The sequence below is a fragment of the Cajanus cajan genome, chromosome 8 (assembly GCF_000230855.2).
Source record: "Cajanus cajan strain Asha chromosome 8, NIPB_CcT2T_4, whole genome shotgun sequence".
Taxonomy (NCBI): Eukaryota; Viridiplantae; Streptophyta; class Magnoliopsida; order Fabales; family Fabaceae; genus Cajanus; species Cajanus cajan.
The window spans coordinates 15,024,675-15,045,793 of record NC_138524.1 but is presented as its reverse complement, the minus strand read 5'-3'; the positions used below and the strand labels follow the sequence as shown (position 1 = coordinate 15,045,793).

The 21,119-nt window shown below is 33.1% G+C and overlaps 2 protein-coding genes across 2 annotated transcripts; one reads left to right on the top strand and one right to left on the bottom strand.

Moving 5' to 3' along the window:
• LOC109799733 (alpha/beta-Hydrolases superfamily protein) lies at window positions 1–2,803 on the top strand. Its single transcript, XM_029271487.2, has 2 exons — window positions 1–583; window positions 1,958–2,803. The coding sequence occupies exons 1-2, from the start codon at window positions 49–51 to the stop codon at window positions 2,671–2,673; spliced, it is 1,251 nt and encodes a 416-aa protein (XP_029127320.2). The 5' UTR covers window positions 1–48; the 3' UTR covers window positions 2,674–2,803.
• An 11,679-nt stretch (window positions 2,804–14,482) lies between these two features.
• On the bottom strand, window positions 14,483–17,764 carry MBF1A (multiprotein bridging factor 1A). The gene is made up of 4 exons (XM_020360135.3): window positions 17,501–17,764; window positions 16,995–17,078; window positions 14,865–14,947; window positions 14,483–14,760 (listed from the first exon to the last, which is right to left on the bottom strand). Exons 1-4 carry the CDS (start codon window positions 17,640–17,642, stop codon window positions 14,641–14,643), a joined length of 429 nt encoding a protein of 142 aa, XP_020215724.2. The 5' UTR covers window positions 17,643–17,764; the 3' UTR covers window positions 14,483–14,640.
• Between the last annotated feature and the right edge of the window lie 3,355 nt (window positions 17,765–21,119).

Sequence of the window (21,119 nt, the reverse complement as noted above, 5' to 3'; positions counted from 1 at the left end):
ATTATTTCTCATATCCCTTAGATTGTTGCACACTGACCTCCGAATCCCATGGCCACAAGTGAAGAAAGCACAAGCGAACCCAGTTGGGCCCAACTCCTGGGCCTTAACAAGTGGGAAGGGCTCTTGGAGCCTCTGAACCCATCCCTCCGAGCCCTAATCCTGGGGTGTGGCGACCTCATCCAAACGACGTACGACGCCTTCAACAACGACAAAAACTCCCTCTATTGCGGCACCAGCCGCTACGGCAAGGCCTCCTTCTTCCAGAAGGTGATGCTAGAGGACCCTGACCACTACGACGTCGCTTCGTTTTTGTACGGCACGGCTAAGATCTCTGTCCCTGAAGCCTTCCTCCTCCACTCCCTCTCGCGAGAGGCCTGGGACCGCGAGTCCAACTGGATAGGCTACGTCGCTGTCACATCGGATCAGCGCTCCAAAACGCTCGGCCGAAGGGAAATCTATGTGGTGTGGCGCGGCACCACTAGGGACTATGAATGGGTTAACGTCTTTGGAGCCGCTCTTGAGTCTGCCACTGAATTGCTTAGTGTTAAAAGTCTCCAAGAGTTAGAGAGCGGAAACAAACATCGTAAGCTCATAAACTCTTTTTTTTTTTTTTTTTTTTTTTTTTTCTATATGTTCCAATCGTACGTCTAACTTACTTTCTAAACTTAAGCATGTTCATCATGCCTCGTAACCACTCACTTGTGTGTGATTTATAAGATAAGTGTTTATTTTAACTCTAATTGTCATGATTATATATCAAAAATCAACATTAATTAATATGAAGTAAAGGAACCAGAAAATTGATAAGATAAAAGAAAATGGAAGAATATAAAGATAAGAAATATAGTAACAAATGATGAAGAAGAAAAAACTAACAAAATAGACAAGAATAAAAGATATTTAAAAGCAAAAATAACAACATAGTACTTTTTAATGTATAACTTTTTAAAGCTAATTATGGTCATATATTTAAAGTGTAAATTTACATTGTCAATCAATTAAATATCACCATTAAAATGACTATTTATTTATTTATTATAAGAGTCAACAATTTTTATATAAATGTTGACTTATGATTAGATGATAATGTCAAATTATTTTATATTATATATTACTTATTTTCTTTTACTTTTAACCCATTATCATTTGTTAGAAAATTACTAAAAGGCACAAAATCATTATTAATAAGTATTGGAGCCATAGAAATTAATAATTTTTAATAAATTTAAGTTAACAATGGAAAGTATGTTAGATTGGAGTGTTCACATGTCGATTTAGATTGGGTTTCATCTAACATGTTATTTAACCCAATAAAAATAGTTTGAGTTGGATTTAATTGGATTTGCATAAATTTTCTATCTAATTTGAACGCGTGTTAACATATCTTGGTTTGAGTGTATCATTGGATCCGAATAATTGAAATTTATTTGAACAAAACATTGACACTCAAACAAATACAAAAAAAAAAACTCAAACACTCCTAATTATAGATGTATAAAAAGATGAAAACTAATGAATCAATATTCTTTTAATCAATGAATAGATAGCTTGAGCAATGTCGTGATGATACATTTTGGTGGTGAGTGGATTAGGTTAAAGGAGGAGAAGTAAATAATATATATATATATATAAGAGTCAATGAGATAATAAGATTGATTACTTATATAGTAATTGCCCAAATGACACAAATTTAACTTTTTTCAATATATGGAATTAGGTTAATTTTTAACACTAAAATCAGATACCTAGCTCAACTAAGTCAGAAAAACAAATTTGATTGGATTGGATTACTATTTTTTTTATTTATCAATGCGTATCAATTCTTTGTATCTTTCTTTCTCTCTTTTATTAAATTATATCACCTGATCTCTTTTTTATATAATTGTTAAATAGGTTGTGGGGTGTTCAAAAATCCTTTTTGTTATCTAGTTTTATATTACACCTGTGATTAATACAGGTAACAATGGAGACGACTCGAGAACACCGAAGGTGATGAACGGTTGGCTCACAATCTACACATCAGACGACCCAAAATCTGCCTTCACAAAAACCAGTGCTCGAACCCAGCTTCTTACATCGGTCAAAGCTTTGCTACAACGTTACAAATCGGAGAGTCCTAGCGTAGTGTTGGTGGGTCACAGTCTTGGGGCAAGCTTATCCATCGTGAGTGCCTTTGACTTAGTAGAAAACGGGGTAACGGAGGTTCCGGTGACGGGCATCGTGTTTGGGTGCCCCCAGGTGGGAAACAAGGCTTTCAACGACAGGTTGAAAGAGTTTGGGAACCTAAATGTCCTGCACGTGAAGAACGTGATCGATTTGATTCCGCATTATCCAGGGACGCTGTTGGGGTACGAGTACACGGGCGTGGAGTTGGTGATTGATACGCGAAAGTCGCCGAGTTTGAAGGATTCGAAGAACCCGAGTGATTGGCATAACTTGCAGGCCATGCTGCACGTGGTGGCGGGGTGGAATGGGGCGAGTGGGGAGTTTGAGATGAAGGTGAAGAGGAGCCTGGCTTTGGTGAATAAGTCGTGTGAGTTTCTGAAGGAGGAGTATCGTATACCAGGCTCATGGTGGGTGGAGAAAAACAAGGGAATGGTGCGTAGGGAAGATGGGGAGTGGGTTTTGGATGCACCTCAACAAGAGGACTTGCCTGTGCCGGAACAGCTTTGATTCCATAATGAAAAATGAAAGCCATGCATTATTGTTCCAATTTATTATCTTTTCATTTTTTATTCTTGTAATTTTTTTTTATTATTTTGTTTTTAACCTTTTATAATATTTTAAAAATAGTTTTTATTTATCAACTCTCATTAAAAAAAAAATACGTGACAAATGAAATTCATAATATTTTTATTATATTTTACTTCATCATTACATAGTGTACCATCCATCTCGGTATTGAGATCCACCTCGGCCCAAGGCCACTACCCATATGATATCAGTGTCGAAGCCCACCTCGGCACAAGGTCACCAAGCCACATCATCTAAGAAGATAAAATCATACACCAATTAACAAGATGAAAAGATAAGTATGTACGTAATCTTATCTTAATCAACCAAGATATCCACCAGAGAAAAAAATCTCACCAAGATACGTGCATTATATATGAGAGACATCTATACTATCAAGGACTTACTTAAGTATCAGAGTCTCTTTTGCAACCCGTCTTGGAGTGACCAACTTACAAAGTAGAAGAGGCTCACCAATCTCATTAGAGAGACTGTCTTGAGACTAATCTCAAGTAAGAACACGTAGTTAAAATGATTATAATTTTTTCTAGAAGAAATTTCAAAATGCATTTCATCTCACCTAAATCATCATCCTTAACTTCAAGATCACATTTTTTCTCTTCAATCCAAATCTGACACTTCAAACTTTAACCCTCTTAATCCAAACCCCAACAAGGTGTAACTTCTTACAATCCACGATTTCAACAACATTGAGTTCACTCTCAACAACCATAATCTTTGCGTGGTCACCATCAATCATCACCTTACCATAGAAAAGTTCGATCTCATGCTTAGTTACTTCCCCGTCTTATAAGAACTCATGCGTAATAAGAGCGTCTACCACTTTGTTAGCTACTATCAATGCCACATCTTCCAAGGTCAAATAAGTATTGTGTTGATTGGCTCAAAAACATCAAGGTCTTCACCATCTACTGCAACCATTGCAATAGTGACAAGCGAGACACCCTATTTAGAGAAGGGAGACGATATAACTCCATTATCGATGATAGTCAAGACGCAACAACATTCCATGATCTAAAAATAATGCACGTGAAAAGTATGATAAAATGACGTACAATACATTTCCAAATTGTCTTAAAAAATTAAAATTAATTTACTTTCATGCCAATAATTAATAAAATAGAAAATAATATGAATTGTGTTCACCACATTTTTTTTTTAACAAAAATTGATGATAGAAACTATATATTTTTAAAACGTTTTAAAAAATATAAAACAACAACAAAAGTTTACAAAGATTAAATGTAAAAAAATTAATAAATTACAAGAAAAAATTATATTTAAGCCCCCTTCTTTTTTTTTTCTCTCTCTCTATATATATATATATATATATATATTATTAATCAGTAAAAGTGATAACTCTTTCATCAGAAATCTATGTTACTGCTACACCTTTGACTTACCCATATCTTTATCGCCCACAATTTAAAATTATATATCCACTAGTGATAGTGAAATAATCATTATGTCTTCACTAAGGGAAAAAGAAAGCATCTATGTCATAATCTGGATATAGAAAAATTCGTAAGAATGTACTAGAATTTATTCACCACGACTTTTTTTTCTTTCACAAACTGAGTAATGAATTAAAAAAAAAAAGTAATTAATACAATCTTGTTGACGCTAATGAAGTAAACAATAAATAAAAAAATTAAAATCAGGGGTGAGAAAGAAAGCTAAATAATGTTTTAAGTTTTAACAAGTAAATACATTTCCTTGGTTTTAGGCTAGTGGAAAATTTTAAAATATAAATTAGGTATTAAAAGGGGCAAATCCTACATAACTTAATTAACCAAGAATCAAATCACTATTAAAAGAGATATCTTTATTTATACTATCAGATTGTACCTCGAACATGATTATTTGGAAATGTTTTGTGTTTTTTTTTAATAATATTAAATTTAATTTTTAACAATTTAGGCTGGCTAATTTGATATGAGATTTTGGAAAAAGAAGAATTAATGTAATGGAAAGTTTAGAGAATAGTTACAAAATAAAGTTGGAATTAATCACCTATATACTGTTAATGTTAAATTTTTTTACACTGGCAGTCAATCAGAGTCGTTAATAGTGTCTTTTTATCTGCTTATTTAATTAAATTAAAATATAAAAAAAAGTACTATTAACGACTCTGATTAACTACCGGTGTAAAAAAACTTTACATTGACAGTGTATAGATGATTAACTGATCATAAAGTTATGAGTACTTCAAAATGCGTAGTTAAAAAGTAAAATAATGTAATAACAATTGAATACCAAAAAAAACTAATTTTACTATAATTATAAATAACAATATTTTCTCTCAAAAAAATAAATAAAAGTATTTTTTTTCATAATTGATAACTTTTTTAAGGCATTGTTTTTTTTAAAAAAAAAATACCACTATATCCTCTTATAAATCTTCTTAATGTTTTATAAAGGAAATAATAAATGAAAAAAATCAACATATTTAATATGTTTAAAGCTATATATATATATATATATATATATATATATATATATATATATATATATATATATATATACTTCATTTCATAAATTTAAATTGACGGATAATTTTAAAAATATTATATATATTGATTTGAATTAATAAAACAAAATATTAAATAGTTTTTGAAATTTTAAAATTTTATAAATTTCATCTATTTTTTTTACGTAATGATTAGATTGTTAAAATTTAATGTAACATGAGTTATTGAATTAAGTAAGTCTACAATATATATATGTGTGTATTATTTAATTTAGACAATTATTGATATAATTAATACTTTTAACACTTTGAGTGAGCGAAACTTGTTCAAAGCTATCACAAAAGCGCTCCAAGCAATCACAAATTGTTTTTATTCTTGTATTTAATGTTTTTTTGTGGCTTAATCAATCTACGCATGGTTTTATAATTTTTAATTGAGGTTAAAAAATATTTTTTAAAATGATGATCTCTATAAAACGATGATAACATTTATTACCAAGGTATTAGGATAAATCTTATAAGTGATTTTTGGTCCCCCCATCTTAATGCACAATTGTTTAACAAAAATTATTAAGGAATTGGGTTTTTTTTTTAAACAACTCAGAATTTTCCAACTAAGGAATTAAGATTTGTACTATCTGTACCACTAAGCCGAGCTCGAGCTCGGCACCACAGCACAGGCCGACCTTGGACATGCGCTGGGAGACCTCGGCCAAGACGAGGTCCGCTATCTAATTAGGTCATAACCGATCTCAGGCCCAAGGCCCAACGAAACCATAATTCACACCAAGGTACGTGCATTACTTATACGAGACTCATACTCATACAAACCCTAACTTTAGCATCGGAGTCTCTTTTGCAGGTACCACCCCCACCTTGGCATACCAACGTACCAGCGAAGGAGGCTCACCAATCTTACTTGGAGGATCAACCCTACGGAAAATTCCCAGTAAGAACATTTGGCGCCCACCGTGGGGCCGATCAAGACAACTCTTATCGGTCACGCTTATGGTTTGCACCAGAAGCCATAGCAGACGCGCAATAGACGACCTAGATCACACAGCTACCATGGATAACGAAGCCACATTGAGGAGACTGATCGACCAAGTCGAACATATGCGGCAACAACACGACGCCGATCTACAAAACATGCGTGCCAAGCACGAAATTGACCTAGTAGCGATGCAGACCGCTAATGAAGTTGACCTAGCGGCACTACGCGCCGAAAACGAGCAGATTCGCACCCAACTCCCTCGACGCCCTTCTGATCATCCTCCTCAGGCGAGCAACATCCACAAGGAAGAAGGGCATCTGGTCTCTCAACCCCAGACAGCGATTAGGGCACTGACTCCGCGACCTGCCACGCATTGGTCTCACGCACCGACGAACAAGTCGGCCCATGAAGTCAGCAAGGCCCCTACTCATGTCACGGGGGGTCAAACAACCTTCCGTCGTCATCCTTTTGTGGATGGAATCATGGAGACGCCACTCCCTCACGGATGGAAGCCTTTCCACATCGACCGCTACGACGACACAACAGATCCAGACGAGCACGTCGATCTGTACATTACACAGGTAAACCTATACACTAATGAAGATGTTATTCTGTGTAGGGTTTTTCTGACCTCGTTCAAGGGGGCAGCGCTCAACTAGTACACTCAATTGCCGGTGGAGTCAATAGACAACTTCGACACTCTAGTAAGGCGATTCACGGCGCAATATGCCACGAGTCGACCTCACCATGTCACATCAGCCGCCTTGGCCAGTCTCAGACAGGGCGGCAACGAATCATTGAGGGAATTCATGGAACGCTTCGCCAGTATCTCGGTCAAGATTCGAAACTTGAACCCCGAGGTCGCCCTACACGCCATGCTCATGGCGCTCAAGCCTGGACCTTTCGTGGACAGCCTGTGTCGACGATCTCCTCTTGATATGGACGAACTTCGTGCCCGAGCTGCAAGGTACATTCAGATGGAAAAGCACTCTGCTTTTCGTGACCAGGTTCGCGACAAACCACAAGGAAAGCAAGACCAAGGTCAGGCCACAAACATTTAAAGTTGGCAACCTTGTTTGGTGGGGTGAGAGAGGCAAGAATAGACCCCTCCTAAGGGAAATTCAGAACTTGGAATGTCACCCACCTCAAATTTTATTTCTCTTAACTTGTAAATTCAGGTGATGTACTCTTTTTCCTCCTCATCCTTTTTTCCCACTAAAAAAAAGGGTTTTTGGCCAAGGAAGGTTTTAACGAGGCACACCTTAGAAATAATCAACAAAGCAACTCCATTCCCATACATTTTCGGTATTGGCATATAAAACTGTGACGACTTGCCAAGGTCGAGTCCGAACCTTGATATGCCAAGGTCGAGTTCGAACCTTGTTATGCCAAGGTCGAGTCCGAACCTTAAGACTACATTTTCTTAACCAAGGTCGAATTCGAACCTTGATATGCCAAGGTCGAGTCCGAACCTTGAGATCACATTTTCTTAACCAAGGTCGAGTTCGAACCTTGTTATGCCAAGGTCGAGTCCGAACCTTGAGACTACATTTTCTTAACCAAGGTCGAGTTCGAACCTCGATATGCCAAGGTCAAGTCCGAACCTTGAGACTACATTTTCTTAACCAAGGTCGAGTTCGAACCTTGATATGCCAACACTAGTGCAAAAAGAGGCTTTTACGTCACCTAAATAACGTCGAAAAATGGCACCACCGATGTTATAAAAACGCGGTGGCATGTACCGTAATTTTGGTGGATTATTTACGTCAGTCCTAACTGGGTCCGACGTAAATTTTAACATCTACGTCGGCTACGTATTGTGTCCGACGTAGATATTAAAATTTACGTCGGACCCAATAAGGGCCGACATAAATAACCCACTGCTGGTTATTAAAAGAAGGTGCATGTGCGCGTAGTGTAGCTATAGATTTCAAAAATTCACCTCCCGCGCGCAAAGGCTGAAGTGGATCTCCTTCTTCCTCTTCTCCTTTAGAGTTGCTTTTCAGGGATTCATTTCAAGTTTCTCCTTCTTCCTCTTCAACAACTTAGATTTCTTCTCCCGTGCTTCTCGTTTAGCTTAGAACCACGAAGTTTACATATTCGAGGTTAGGGGATCTCACTATCTTGTTTTTCTATGAGGTAGCATTTCCAGTTTTTCTCATTCAACTTTGTGCTGCATTTCCAGTTTTTGAAGCTGGAGAAAGAAGTGACCACGTCCGGATTTGGAGCTGGGTCTATCAAGCAGAACAGGCTGTTCTCCAAGCAGAACGGGCAGTTCTCCAAGCAGAACGGGCAGTTCTCCAAGCAGAACGGGCCGTTCTCCAAGCAGAACGGGCCGTTCTGCTTGCAGAACGGGCCGTTTTGCTTGCAGAACGGGCCGTTCTGCTTGCATTCATTTTTTTATTATTTAATTTTTATGACTTTTTTACGTCGGACGTTCTCATGTCCGACGTAAATTTACGTCAGTTTTCGCGCCTTGACGTAAATTTACGTCTCCCACTTTTACGTCGGACGTTTTTCTGACGTAAAAACCCCTAAAATAACCGACGTAAAATGTGTATTGTGTACTAGTGCAAGGTCGAGTCCGAACCTTGAGATCACATTTTCTTAACCAAGGTCGAGTTCGAACCTTGTTATGCCAAGGTCGAGTCCGAACCTTGAGACTACATTTTCTTAACCAAGGTCGAGTTCGAACCTCGATATGCCAAGGTCGAGTCCGAACCTTGAGACTACATTTTCTTAACCAAGGTCGAGTTCGAACCATGATATGCCAAGGTCGAGTCCGAACCTTTTATCACATTTTCTTAACCAAGGTCGAGTTCGAACCTTGTTATGCCAAGGTCGAGTCCGAACCTTGAGACTACATTTTCTTAACCAAGGTCGAATTCGAACCTTGATATGCCAAGGTCGAGTCCGAACCTTGAGATCACATTTTCTTAACCAAGGTCGAGTTCGAACCTCGATATGCCAAGGTCGAGTCCGAACCTTGAGATCACATTTTCTTAACCAAGGTCGAGCTCGACCCTTAAAGATCACATCTACTTAACAAGGTCGAATTTGAACCTTCAAACAACAAATTTGGGAGATCCTCAGAAGCCCTTTCGCTCTTACATCACTCGGTGCTTGGGGGGCAAGTGTACTGGCCAGCCGAGTTGCCGACTTGTCCCTCACCAATTTATTGACTCGGGCAAAGGTTTACCAGCCTGACCAAGCAATAAACTTATTATTGCCGAGTTCCTCAGTTCGGCCATGAAAACATGGATATCGGAATACCACATCGGCCCAGAGAGGCCACGTCATCAAACAGATAAAAATACAATCTTGTCACCGCGCCACAATCACAAGGTAAAACCCTGACAATGTCAATGTGCCGATAGACACTAAAGACCCTAATATTACCAAGGTACGTCTACATAACTGTCACCTCCCATTAACGCCTGCGCGTTTCGGGGAGCGAGGTGATAGTTATGACACATGGCAGTATAGCAAGGAAGCGTATGCGAAGAGTCACGGCTCCCCTCCAAGCTCGGCATTAACTCTTCGACCCACGGTCTTCAGAGCTCGGGGGGCTAGTGTACTATCCGTACCACTAAGCCGAGCTCGAGCTCGGCACCACAGCACAGGCCGACCTCGGACATGCATTGGGAAACCTCGGCCAAGACGAGGTCCGCTATCTAATTAGGTCATAGCCGATCTCAGGCCCAAGGCCCAACGAAACCCTAATTCACACCAAGGTTCGTGCATTACTTATACGAGACTCATACTCATACAAACCCTAACTTTAGCATCGGAGTCTCTTTTGCAGGTACCACCCCCACCTTGGCATACCAACGTACCAGCGAAGGAGGCTCACCAATCTTACTTGGAGGATCAACCCTACGACAAATTCCCAGTAAGAACAAGATTTATTTATAATTGTGAACTATCAAATTAACTAATAATTTCAACATTAAATAAAAAATTTAAAAAATTTACATGAAAAAATTAGTGAATCAATTTTTATCTATTCTTATCATAAGTTTAAATACTCCACAATTTATTACTTTATTTTATTTTCATCAAATTTAATAATTCTTGTCAAACAAATCTAAATTTTTATAAATCATCTATTTAGTACCAAAATTATATTAAACAATTATAATTTAAATCTACATAAATTTATCTATCATAGATAAATTTTTGTTGAATTTGCTATCTATGATAATTGATTTATTTACCCTATATATATTAGAGGTAGAAGCTCTCTATCAATCTATTAAAAGGTTGATTTTGAAGATTTATCTTCTTTAACTTTTAGTTTAAACGATCAATCAACAATCAAATGTAAAATATACCCTAACTATAAAAAAATGATATTCTCGAATCAAAGGATTAGATAAACTTTTTCGTACATATGTTTAATTAAAATATATTCGTCAAGGTAAGGTACCAAACCAAATTAACATGTACGAGAAAAATTACATTTTTTTGTTTTTGATAAGATTTCTCAACGATATGTTCTTTCATTGTTATGTGGGTTTACAGTAAGTGATAAAAAATTTGGACCAAAATTTCACCTTTTTTATGAGTATTGGTTCAAATTTTTTTATATCACTTTTTTGGCTTAATAGACAACCCTTTACAAGACTTAGGGGCAATTGAGTACAATTTTTATACATCACAAAATAAATAAATAAAAAAATACATCGAGTATGTGTCTATCAAGTTTCACTTTTCAATTTCATGAATAATTAGAAAATAAATTTAAATTAATATATACTTAAATGAGATAAATTTATTTTATGATATTAACAATATTATCATAATCTGATTTTGAGAATGAAATAAATTATATTAAAAAGAGAATACTCATTTTATATGCACTCACAATCCTTTCCACCAATAAATACTTCATATTAATATTATAATTAAATTTTTTTTATTATAATTATATTATTTTATCTTTTTATTCATAATTTATTTTCTTATTATAATATTTTTGGTTTAGGTTTTTATTTGTTAAATATGAATTCAAATACGCACATTTATATATATATATATAATCAATGTTATCCATTTCATTCCTTTATGGTAGAAACATTTTTCTAAGAAAAACTAATAATTACAAAGTGTAATATAAAATTTGTTATGGCTTAAATATGTTTTTAGTTCCTCAAATTTAGGATAAATCTGTTTTTGGTCCCTCAAATTTAAAATTATTATTTTTAGTCCCTGTAATTTTAAAAAATCTTAGTTTAGTCTATATTCAAATTTTGTTAAGAAATTTATCAAATATTATTACATAAAATATACCTATTAGTGTCTCTATTAGTGAAAATATTACATTAAATCTGGTTAATATTACATAACTGTCGTAATTAGTTACTTTCAAATATGTTATTGGTGACCCAAAGGACTAAAATAAGATTTTTAAAAATTACAGGGACTAAAAATAATAATTTTAAATTTGAGGGATCAAAAACAAATTTATGTTAAATTTGAGAGATTAAAAATATATTTAAACCTATTTGTTATGAATACTTTTTATTAAAATTGTGCGTATATAAATTATATACAGATAATATTTTAAAAAAAATAATATTTATATAAATTTATATATATATATATACAAATATACTACTATATATTTACTTGGATAAAATTTAAAGAGTAATTAATAAAAACGTTAAAATTATAATAATTAAAAATGATAGATTATAAACTAAATATAAATGCAAAACAGAAATTAATTAGAGTATTTAAGTTAGATGAGTAGATGATTGAAAGGAATGGAGAAAGGTGAAATGTGAAATGGAGAAGAGGCATAATGCGATCCCCAATAGGTGGGTCAGCCACATTCATCCACCACATCTCTTTCTTAAAGCATTCATATCTATCCCATTCTCAATTCTCATATTCATAAATCTCCCTTCCAATGGCCACACAGCCCGAGCCCACGTGGGCCCAACTCCTGGGCCTGGACAACTGGCAGGGGCTTCTGGAGCCGCTGCACCCATCCCTCCGGGGCCTGATTCTCCGGTGCGGCGACCTCATCCAGGCGACGTACGACGCCTTCAACAACGACAAGAACTCCCCCTACTGCGGTTCCAGCCGCTACGGCAAGGCCTCCTTCTTCGAAAAAGTGATGCTGGACGACGCTCACCATTACGACGTCGCTTCCTTCCTCTATGCCACCGCCAGAGTCTCCGTTCCCGAAGGGAAATCTACGTGGTGTGGCGCGGCACCACTAGGGACTTGGAGTGGATCAACGTCTTTGGAGCTGCTCCAGAGTCTGCTTCCGGATTGCTCAGTACTAAAAGCCTCAAAGACTTAAAACATGGAAACAAACATGGAGCGATTGGCATCGTATACCAGGCTCATGGTGGGTGGAGAAAAACAAGGGAATGGTGCGTAGGGAGGATGGGGAGTGGGTTTTGGATGCACCTCAGCAAGAGGACTTGCCTGTGCCGGAACAGCTTTGATTCCATAATGAAAAAAAGAAAGCCATGTATTATTACGGTTATTTTATTTTCTTGTTATATATCTTTCATTACTTTTTTGTGGTTGTTTCAACACTTATCCCATCTGCTTCCTTTGCTCTTACTTCTTTTAATGACATATGTCAGTTTTTGTAGTCTCCATTTCTGGTAGGAAAACCACTTATTTTAGTATAAGGTTATGGGTAAAACTCTTCTTGAGCCAGGAAACATTACTATAAGTCACTATTAGTGTGATTGCTTCCGCGTCAATAACGTGATTTTTTACGTCAAATCGGAAGCAAATAGTTTTTACTTCCGTGTTTCAGGTAGAATGGACGTGAAAATTTGTTAGAAAACACTAAAACAAACACGCCGTATATAGATCACAGAACATCATTATTGGGCTCAATTAAAGACTATATCTTATCTCTTTATTGACTTCTATTCTATCACACTAATTACATTCTCTTATCTCTTTATTACCAGTGTAGTGTGTTTGTATTAGCGTCAAAACTTAAATTTTTACATTTAACCAGAAGGAAAAAAATAATAGCTTCTCCGTAAATTGATAATTAGACGTGGAGAAAGATGAAGAACTTGCGTTTAAAAATTGAAACCAAACACGCATTACATGCATACGATTATTTCTAAATAAGGGATAAAAAAAAATTTAAGGAAATAATACAAAGTAAAACGTAATCCCTTAAAGCATAAATTCTCAACTATTTTCTATTAAAGCATAAATTCTGTTTGTTAAAAGTAGGGACAAATGTTGGAAAAGTAAACGATTGGTTCCGTTCCATCTTTTATTTTATGGAATGTATGCTTTTTCTAATGTTATTTTAAAATGCATTTTGTGTCGCATTCTATGTACTGAAAATTTATTATTGTTTTTAAAATCTTTCTTTGAAACTTCTTTGGCTGTATGCATTAAAGAGGGGAGAAATCGACAAATTAAAAAAGCAAAGAGAAGAAAAAAGACAAATATGATTTGAAATCTGAATTACACACATATATATATATATATAAAGAGAGAGAGAGAGAGAAAATGTAATACAGAAAAATTTAAACATAAATTACATTATTTCAAACATTATTTTAACTTAAATACACAAAACTAATTATACAGATTCTCACTGTTTTTTATTTATTAAAATCAAACTTGATACTAAGAATTACAACACTCACTCAATCAACCAACTGAATTATACCCGATTGGTCATCCATAACATTAAACTGACATCACCGTGATTTCATTTTACCGTTACTTGTAGTAGTCCATTTTTTATTTTTTATTTTTTGTTAATAAAAAGGGGGTTAACATGAATCTCGAAAGATAGTTTATAGGGCATGATTGTTTTAATACTTGATTTATTATCTTAAAAAATCATTTAACTAAGTTATTTCGTATAATTGTTTCATAGAATTCTTCCTTCTAATGACTTCCTAAAAAGTATAAGAAAACACTTAAGTGAGGAATTTAATTCTGAAATTAAATTTTAAAAACTTAAAAAGGACTCTTTAGCCGTGACAACCAAGGCGGCACGTGCAGTATAAACTATCAGTAAAAACCAAATTAAACAAAAACAATTAAAATTTGCCCTCAATTTCCTACTGTAAAATTTGTAACAATCAAATGAAAAATGCACCCCCCCCCCCTAAAAAAAAAAAAAAAAAAACCCACAATTGCCAGTAGAAGTAGGATTTATAATGAGAACCACCATTGGCAGGACCAAAATGATATACATAAATTCAAACTTTGTTTTCATCATACCCTAAACCCTAAACAAAAAAAAAAAAGTAGGATTTATAATGAAAATGCAATTTTATTTATTCGAACAAGTGAAAGCCACAGATCCTCACAACCATTTATCTGTCTTACATATACACATTTAACGAGCAAACACAATCCACTCCCATATCATGCAAACCAAACTACAAGCACAACCATGACATTAGGTTCCTTATTTCTTGCCACGCAGTTTAGCCCCTAAGGCTCTTTCCAACTTGCCAATTATCTGCTGGTTTGGAATGGCCTTCCCTGACTCATACTCCTGGATCACTTGAGGCTTCTCGTTGATCAGCTGCAAGTAACAATGCACATCATTCATAATGCCTAAGTAATAATTTGAAAATAATGAGCTCAATAATATATTCAATTTTGTTTCTGCTAGGGGTAGAGCAATACTTGAGCAAGCTGAGCCTGAGTGAGTTTCTTGTCCATCCTAGCTTGCATTATAGCCTTCTTAAGTTCAGTCGGTACCTTCTCATCTGCACACAAAAGTCCAGTCACATCATATGTGCACCAAGGTAGGAAGAGATGCCATTAAAGAATATTTAATAGTAAAAGTTAAAAACAATATCCTCAAGATGAGACAGAAAATGCATCAGATGCTTTAATTTTGGTTTAAGAAATCTAAAACTGGAATAACAATAGTGCTACTGCTTGCCATAATTCTCCCATCTATTAAACAGAGTATGATACTATTGAATGCAAAATCAGAAACAAATGAAAACCAAGAGAGTACCAGGCCCAACCATGTGTATGCTCATCAAAGCCCAGGGATTTTTTTTTTATTATCAAAACCTATACATAATTAATGACCTGTGACCCAGAGCAGTCCCACATCTTATCAAGCAGAAGCAAAAGAAAAGAAAAAGATTCATCTACTCAAAATACATATAGGAGCATATCAAGTGAATGATGAGAAACATAATGCATGCACAACTCAAATTATAATGGTAAATTTTGAAAAACTAGTATCATTCAACTTAAAAGCGGTATACAGTGCAATAAAGGGGTGAATCCCTTTTCAAAAAAATCTATATTTTGTTTGGGGGACAAGGGGAGGGGGTTAGTATCATAAATTTTCTCCTCATATTTGAATCTAGTTATCTACGTCATCATTTCTCTAACATGTTACACATACATTTTCTTATTTGTGCTTAGGATAAAGAACTAACATCGATTTCCATAACTTAAATTTTAGTGACTAAATCAAACAAGAAAATAAAACTAAAACCTACCAAAAGATTATGAATTTCCTAGCGATTATGTTAAAACTCGATATTTAATAATGTCATGAACTATCTCAAAAGCTTAAGCTATTAGGTGAATTATATAAATGTTTTATAGCTATTAGGTGAATATACATTAATGATTTGCTATCATATCTATAACACACCCTCACGAAAGATCCGAGTTTTAAACATGATTCATGATCAGCTCCCTTACCTTGAGCAGAAATTCAACTTTTTATTAGAAGAATGAGAACAGCAAGAATCAAACTCTAGATCACTTGGTCATAGAGGTTTTGATACATACCATGTCAAAAACCAATTACCCCAAAATGGTAAGTTGTTTTGTGAAGATGCATGAATGATTCTATATAACATCTATAATAATTAACACCACCAAGCATTTTGTCATAAAACTCCAAAAGCTAACAGTTGAAACTTGTAAATACTACCTTTGTCCCTAATTATCTTTCAACTAAATTATACCCTTTAAGAAAATTAGTTAATATAGTTAAGAGCATTAAATTTGTCAATAATTTAAACTACTTTTCCAAAAGTAACATTCACTCTTTCTATTTAATCATTTCTCACCTAATTAATTAACATTGGAAGAGAGAGATATCTATGTGTTTATTTATCTTCTCCAATCCTAATTCGAGAGAATTTCTATCCAATTAATTTCAAATATTTATAATCTTTTGTTTCAAAAAATTGTTAATTAAATAAGGATATTTTAAAGAAGATATATTAATACAAGTGACAATTAGAAAAGGGTCTTACAAAAAGGGACAGGCAAAAAAGTAAAAAGGGCATTATATATTGGGATGCAGGTAGTACATTTTTAGTTATCATGATGGTGAGACAGTCGTACCTCCAGCTCAATTCAAATGCTTCAATCTATCCATTAGATTATTACTAATCACAAAAACGATAGAACCTCCATAATTTAGTAAAAGTCCAAAGACAATACATAATTCATCTATGTTTTTAGTCCATGAACTTTTGTCGACTTTTGTTTTTAGTCCCTGTACAAAATTTTGTTAATTTTAATTTTCGAACTTTTGTGGATTTTCACTTTTTAGTCCTTGAATTTTTCTCCCGTTAACATTTTGGCCTATGACATCAAATTTTTTTGTTCATATAAAAAATTTGCAGGGACTAAAAAAAATTGACAAAAGTTAAAAGACTAAAACTCATTTAATCCTTTAAAAAGCATATGCACCTAACACTCAGGTTCTTTCAATGGTAGAAAACGTGAAAAAAATAAACTAGTTCTCTATCTATATGGTGTAATACTCACGAGCTAGATTCTCTGTATCCTCGTCCAGCCTCTTAGTGTTCAAGGAAGTGCTGCTAGAGGCTGCTTTATTTGTCCCAGCATTATCTGTCACACCAACAATTGAACAATCACCACTGAAAAACCACCCAAAGAATAAAGCTTATCAACAAATAAAGATAAAAACAAGCACGCACAAAAAAACACATCCGTAACCACTCTATGAGAAATCATTTAGCTCTTGTTTTAAGAACCCCTTTTTTTTTTTCCAAACTAAACAATTATCAAATTCAATTTTTTTCCTAACCCTTTAAAAGATTTAATTTGCAAATTAAATCTGCTGCCTCAACACCAAATCATCAAAGCGAGCTGCAATAATCACAAGAAAACACGTTCAGATCCGAGATTTAAAAGATGCGGACAAGGACAACAAATTGATGAATTCGTTAGAGGAAATACAGATTAGCGAAATAATTAACACGCGATGAACAACATAATCTATTTGATGGTTGAAGGTTTTGGGAACGGACATTTTTTGAGGGTTTCGATTTCGGCGCCGGAGCGGCGGGCGGCGTTGACGGCTTTCTCGTCCTTCTTGGCGGCGGCGGTGGGAGGTTTCTTGCGGAGGACGACGGGTTCCCAATCCTGAGAAATAGGGCCCACACCGGACATGGTTAGGGTTCGTTGGCGAAGAAATTGAAGATGATGGAAATGGAAGATGAGATGAGATTCAGATTGCTTCGGAAAATTATTTTCTTTCTTAATTCCTTATCCAAAATCTCGAAGCCAACAAAGCACAGTTGCTACCTTTTTTTTTAATTATCACAGCATCCAAGTTTTTTTTTTCTTCATAAATTTAATTTAACAATATTTTTAAATTGATAATTAAAGATTAATTCATAGGATCAAGTTTAATTACAAGATTATGTGTGTACCATTCAACCTCTTTATGATCCTAATAGCTTAAATAATTGGCATTTGTGTTAGTATTTAGAAAAAAAATTATCAAAAAATCTATGAAATGTCTATTAATTATTTTGAATGTACTATTATTATTTCTTTTAATCAAATTATAGTTACAAAATATTTATCAAGTTCGTTAATGTTTCATTTTTATTAAAGATTTGCTCGAGAGTGGTCTTACCCTTAAGAAAAACCTTTACTTAAAGATTTAACTTATGTTTCACTTTTACTGAGATAACATGTTGGTATATGATTAGTTAGGTTAAATTTTATTTTTAATCTTATTTTTATTAATTTACAATTTTAGTCTTTTATATAAAAATAAATATATTTAATTTTTTAATTTAAAAATGAAAATTTTTAATTTTATTGTTAATTTAATATTTGTTGACCGTCAAATTTTAATATGACATTTTATTATTTAATTTTTTTATAATTATTTTATTAATATAAAATATTTATTAATTTTGTTAAAAATTAATATTTATAAAAAAAAATTGGTTAATTATTTTTAATAAGATTTTTTTGAATTACATTTTTCCATTTAAAAAATCATAATGTTGAAATTTAATATTAAACCATATATCCTTAACTCTAATAATAACACTTAATTGCTAAACAATTTTAACATAACATTTATTATTTAAATGGCATAATATTTAATAATAAAAAGACATGCAAAATATATTTATTTATATTTATTTTAATAAACAATTGATATTTATTTTATTATACAACTTTATTTAAAAAAATTTACTCATCGTGTATCACTCTAATTTGAGGGAAAGATATAGCATGTAAATAACTTTCCTTCTTGTTTTACGTGTCAAACAAGTAGTAAAATTTTCTAATATTTTTATTTTCTTCCACTCCATTTTTTGTGTCTTTTTTTATGCTTTGTTCTCTTGTGTTTCGTTTTTTTTTTTAACAAGTTCTCTGCTGTTTAGATCCGATCCGTTTTGTCATTTGTGCTTGTGGTGGACCAACACAATTTTTTTGAAACGGGCCCATCAAAAATCAAAAACAAAATTTGTAATTTATATTATACTATTAATAAAGACATTTTTTTCATGTACACATAGACAGAGCATTTTGTCATTTCTATGACTAGAGGTGGATAAACTGGTTGGTTGGAGCCTCGTAACCTGTCTCTTAAGTATTAAAGATTGATATCCAACGATTTTAATACTCAAGAAATGGAGACAAGGAATACTATAGAGTAAAAGTATGATTGAAGATGATTGTGACAAACATCTATGGCGACAAAGTCAAATTTGAAAATTTTAATTGAGGGAAGAATTGTTGGGAAAACAATTCAAATTTTTAAATTCAAATCTCTAAAATATTATTTAGATTTTAAAAGATATTGAATCTTTTAGAGAAATTCCAATGGGAGTTGCTTGTTCCATGAAACAACTCAAGTCCCGGTTTCTTGCCATTGGAGGATTCTGACGTGGTAACATGAGTTGCTTAAAGAAGAGAGAGAGTTGTTTCTTCAAGCAACCGTTCCTTGTCAGATTTCAAGCAGATCTTATTGAGCATATTTGGGAACGTTTCGAAAATAATAGTGATGAAAATTAATTTCGTATAATATTTTTGTATTTACTATTGCTTTATTTTATTTTTAATATCTACTTATTGTGTATTTTTTCTCGTAATTTATTTTCTTTCATCGTAGTGCAATTATCCTTTTTAATAAGAATTTAAATTTGGTTCATAAATGATTAGAAAAAAAAATTATAAAAGTTGAATTTCTTCAAGTTTCTTACCATTGGAGTAAATTTGTGTTTGAGATGTTTAATGCTGACATGGCACACTAGAGACCACTTTTTTCATTTTTTAATGCATGAAGCAACTCAAATGAGTTGCTTGCATTAGAGATAGCCTTAGTATATTGTTTAGAAATGAAATATATTGTACTTATTTTAGAGATTTGTTTCCTTTTTTAAAATAGTGATGTAAGGACAATAAATAAAGATTCTTGAGATGAGAAGAACCACCCGACCTGTAGAGGAGGTCACCACCTTAAATGAGAGAGGAGGTCATATGAAGGAAGGTTTCCAAGTTTCGCCAGAAAACTTGTGAGTGATGATTTTCAAGTTTCACCAAAAAACTTGTGAGGAAGTGATTTTCAAGTTTAACCTACACAACTTGAAGAGAGGATTTTTAAGATATATGTAACACATTTTGAAATAAATAATAAGCATCTTTGTGGACGTAGGCATGAGAGGCTGAATCACATTAAATAAATTTGTGTGATCTTTTCCTATTTCTTTTATGATGTTATTTTAATATGTTTTTCATCATCATTGTTGTGCGTAAAAAAAATAAGTTTTTTTTGTTCCCAACAATACTTTTCACAATTATAACTAATTACATCTCTTATCTTAACTTCTCTTTTCTCTTTCATTTCTTTCTTTTATTTTAATTTGAATAAATCATATATAAAGGTTCTAATTTAGTATACACATTTTTTAAAATGATTTTATTCTTAAATTTTTAAATAATAAAAAAATTAATAATTTTTACAAATATATGACTTAAACGTAAGACCTTAAAATTTGAAGATTAAATATAACACTAATTAATCTAATAAATATTGGTAATTCTTAAATATTCTTAGCAAATAAAATATAAAGTGTTTCATTTTCATTAGTATTAATAAAAATAATTCCCTTTTTTTGTGTATACTTTTAATTGGACAATTTTGTTCTTTTAATTTCCATTATAACTAACTACCTCTCTTATCTTTTTTTTTTCTTCTATTTTTTATTTAATTAAAATACACATAGTGACAAAAGAGTTTAATTTCATATTATTAATGCAAATATTTTCATATTGCAAACAAATTATAAATTATAAACTATAAACTATTCTAAATATTATTTTTAAAATAGTTATTACAAAATTTAATAAATTTTAGTTATATGAAAATTTAGAAACCATAATTAGATAACTGCGTTAAAAAACTTTAAATTTTTAGTATATATCAATTAAATTTATTTTCAAACATCAAAAGTTAGGAATTATTACCTTTCGGCTTTATGAAATAAAAATACACTCTTTTAAACTTAATAATTAATAATATAGATTTATATAGTATTTTTTAAGGATATAATTGTTGTGTGAATATGTTGTTTAATTGTGTCATAATGATGTTAATATTAATTGCTTTACATAATTACT

What these genes read in the sequence shown, in the direction of transcription:
- LOC109799733 (XM_029271487.2), top strand. Translation starts at nt 49, where the DNA reads ATGGCCACAAGTGAAGAAAGCACAAGCGAACCCAGTTGGGCCCAACTC. An exon ending in AGAGAGCGGAAACAAACATC is followed by an intron (nt 584 to 1,957) that starts GTAAGCTCATAA and finishes TGATTAATACAG; the next exon opens with GTAACAATGGAGACGACTCG.
- MBF1A (XM_020360135.3), bottom strand. Translation starts at nt 17,642, where the DNA reads ATGTCCGGTGTGGGCCCTATTTCTCAGGATTGGGAACCCGTCGTCCTC. An exon ending in AATCGAAACCCTCAAAAAAT is followed by an intron (nt 17,079 to 17,500) that starts GTCCGTTCCCAA and finishes TTGGTGTGACAG; the next exon opens with ATAATGCTGGGACAAATAAA. An exon ending in GGATACAGAGAATCTAGCTC is followed by an intron (nt 14,948 to 16,994) that starts GTGAGTATTACA and finishes TTTTGTGTGCAG; the next exon opens with ATGAGAAGGTACCGACTGAA.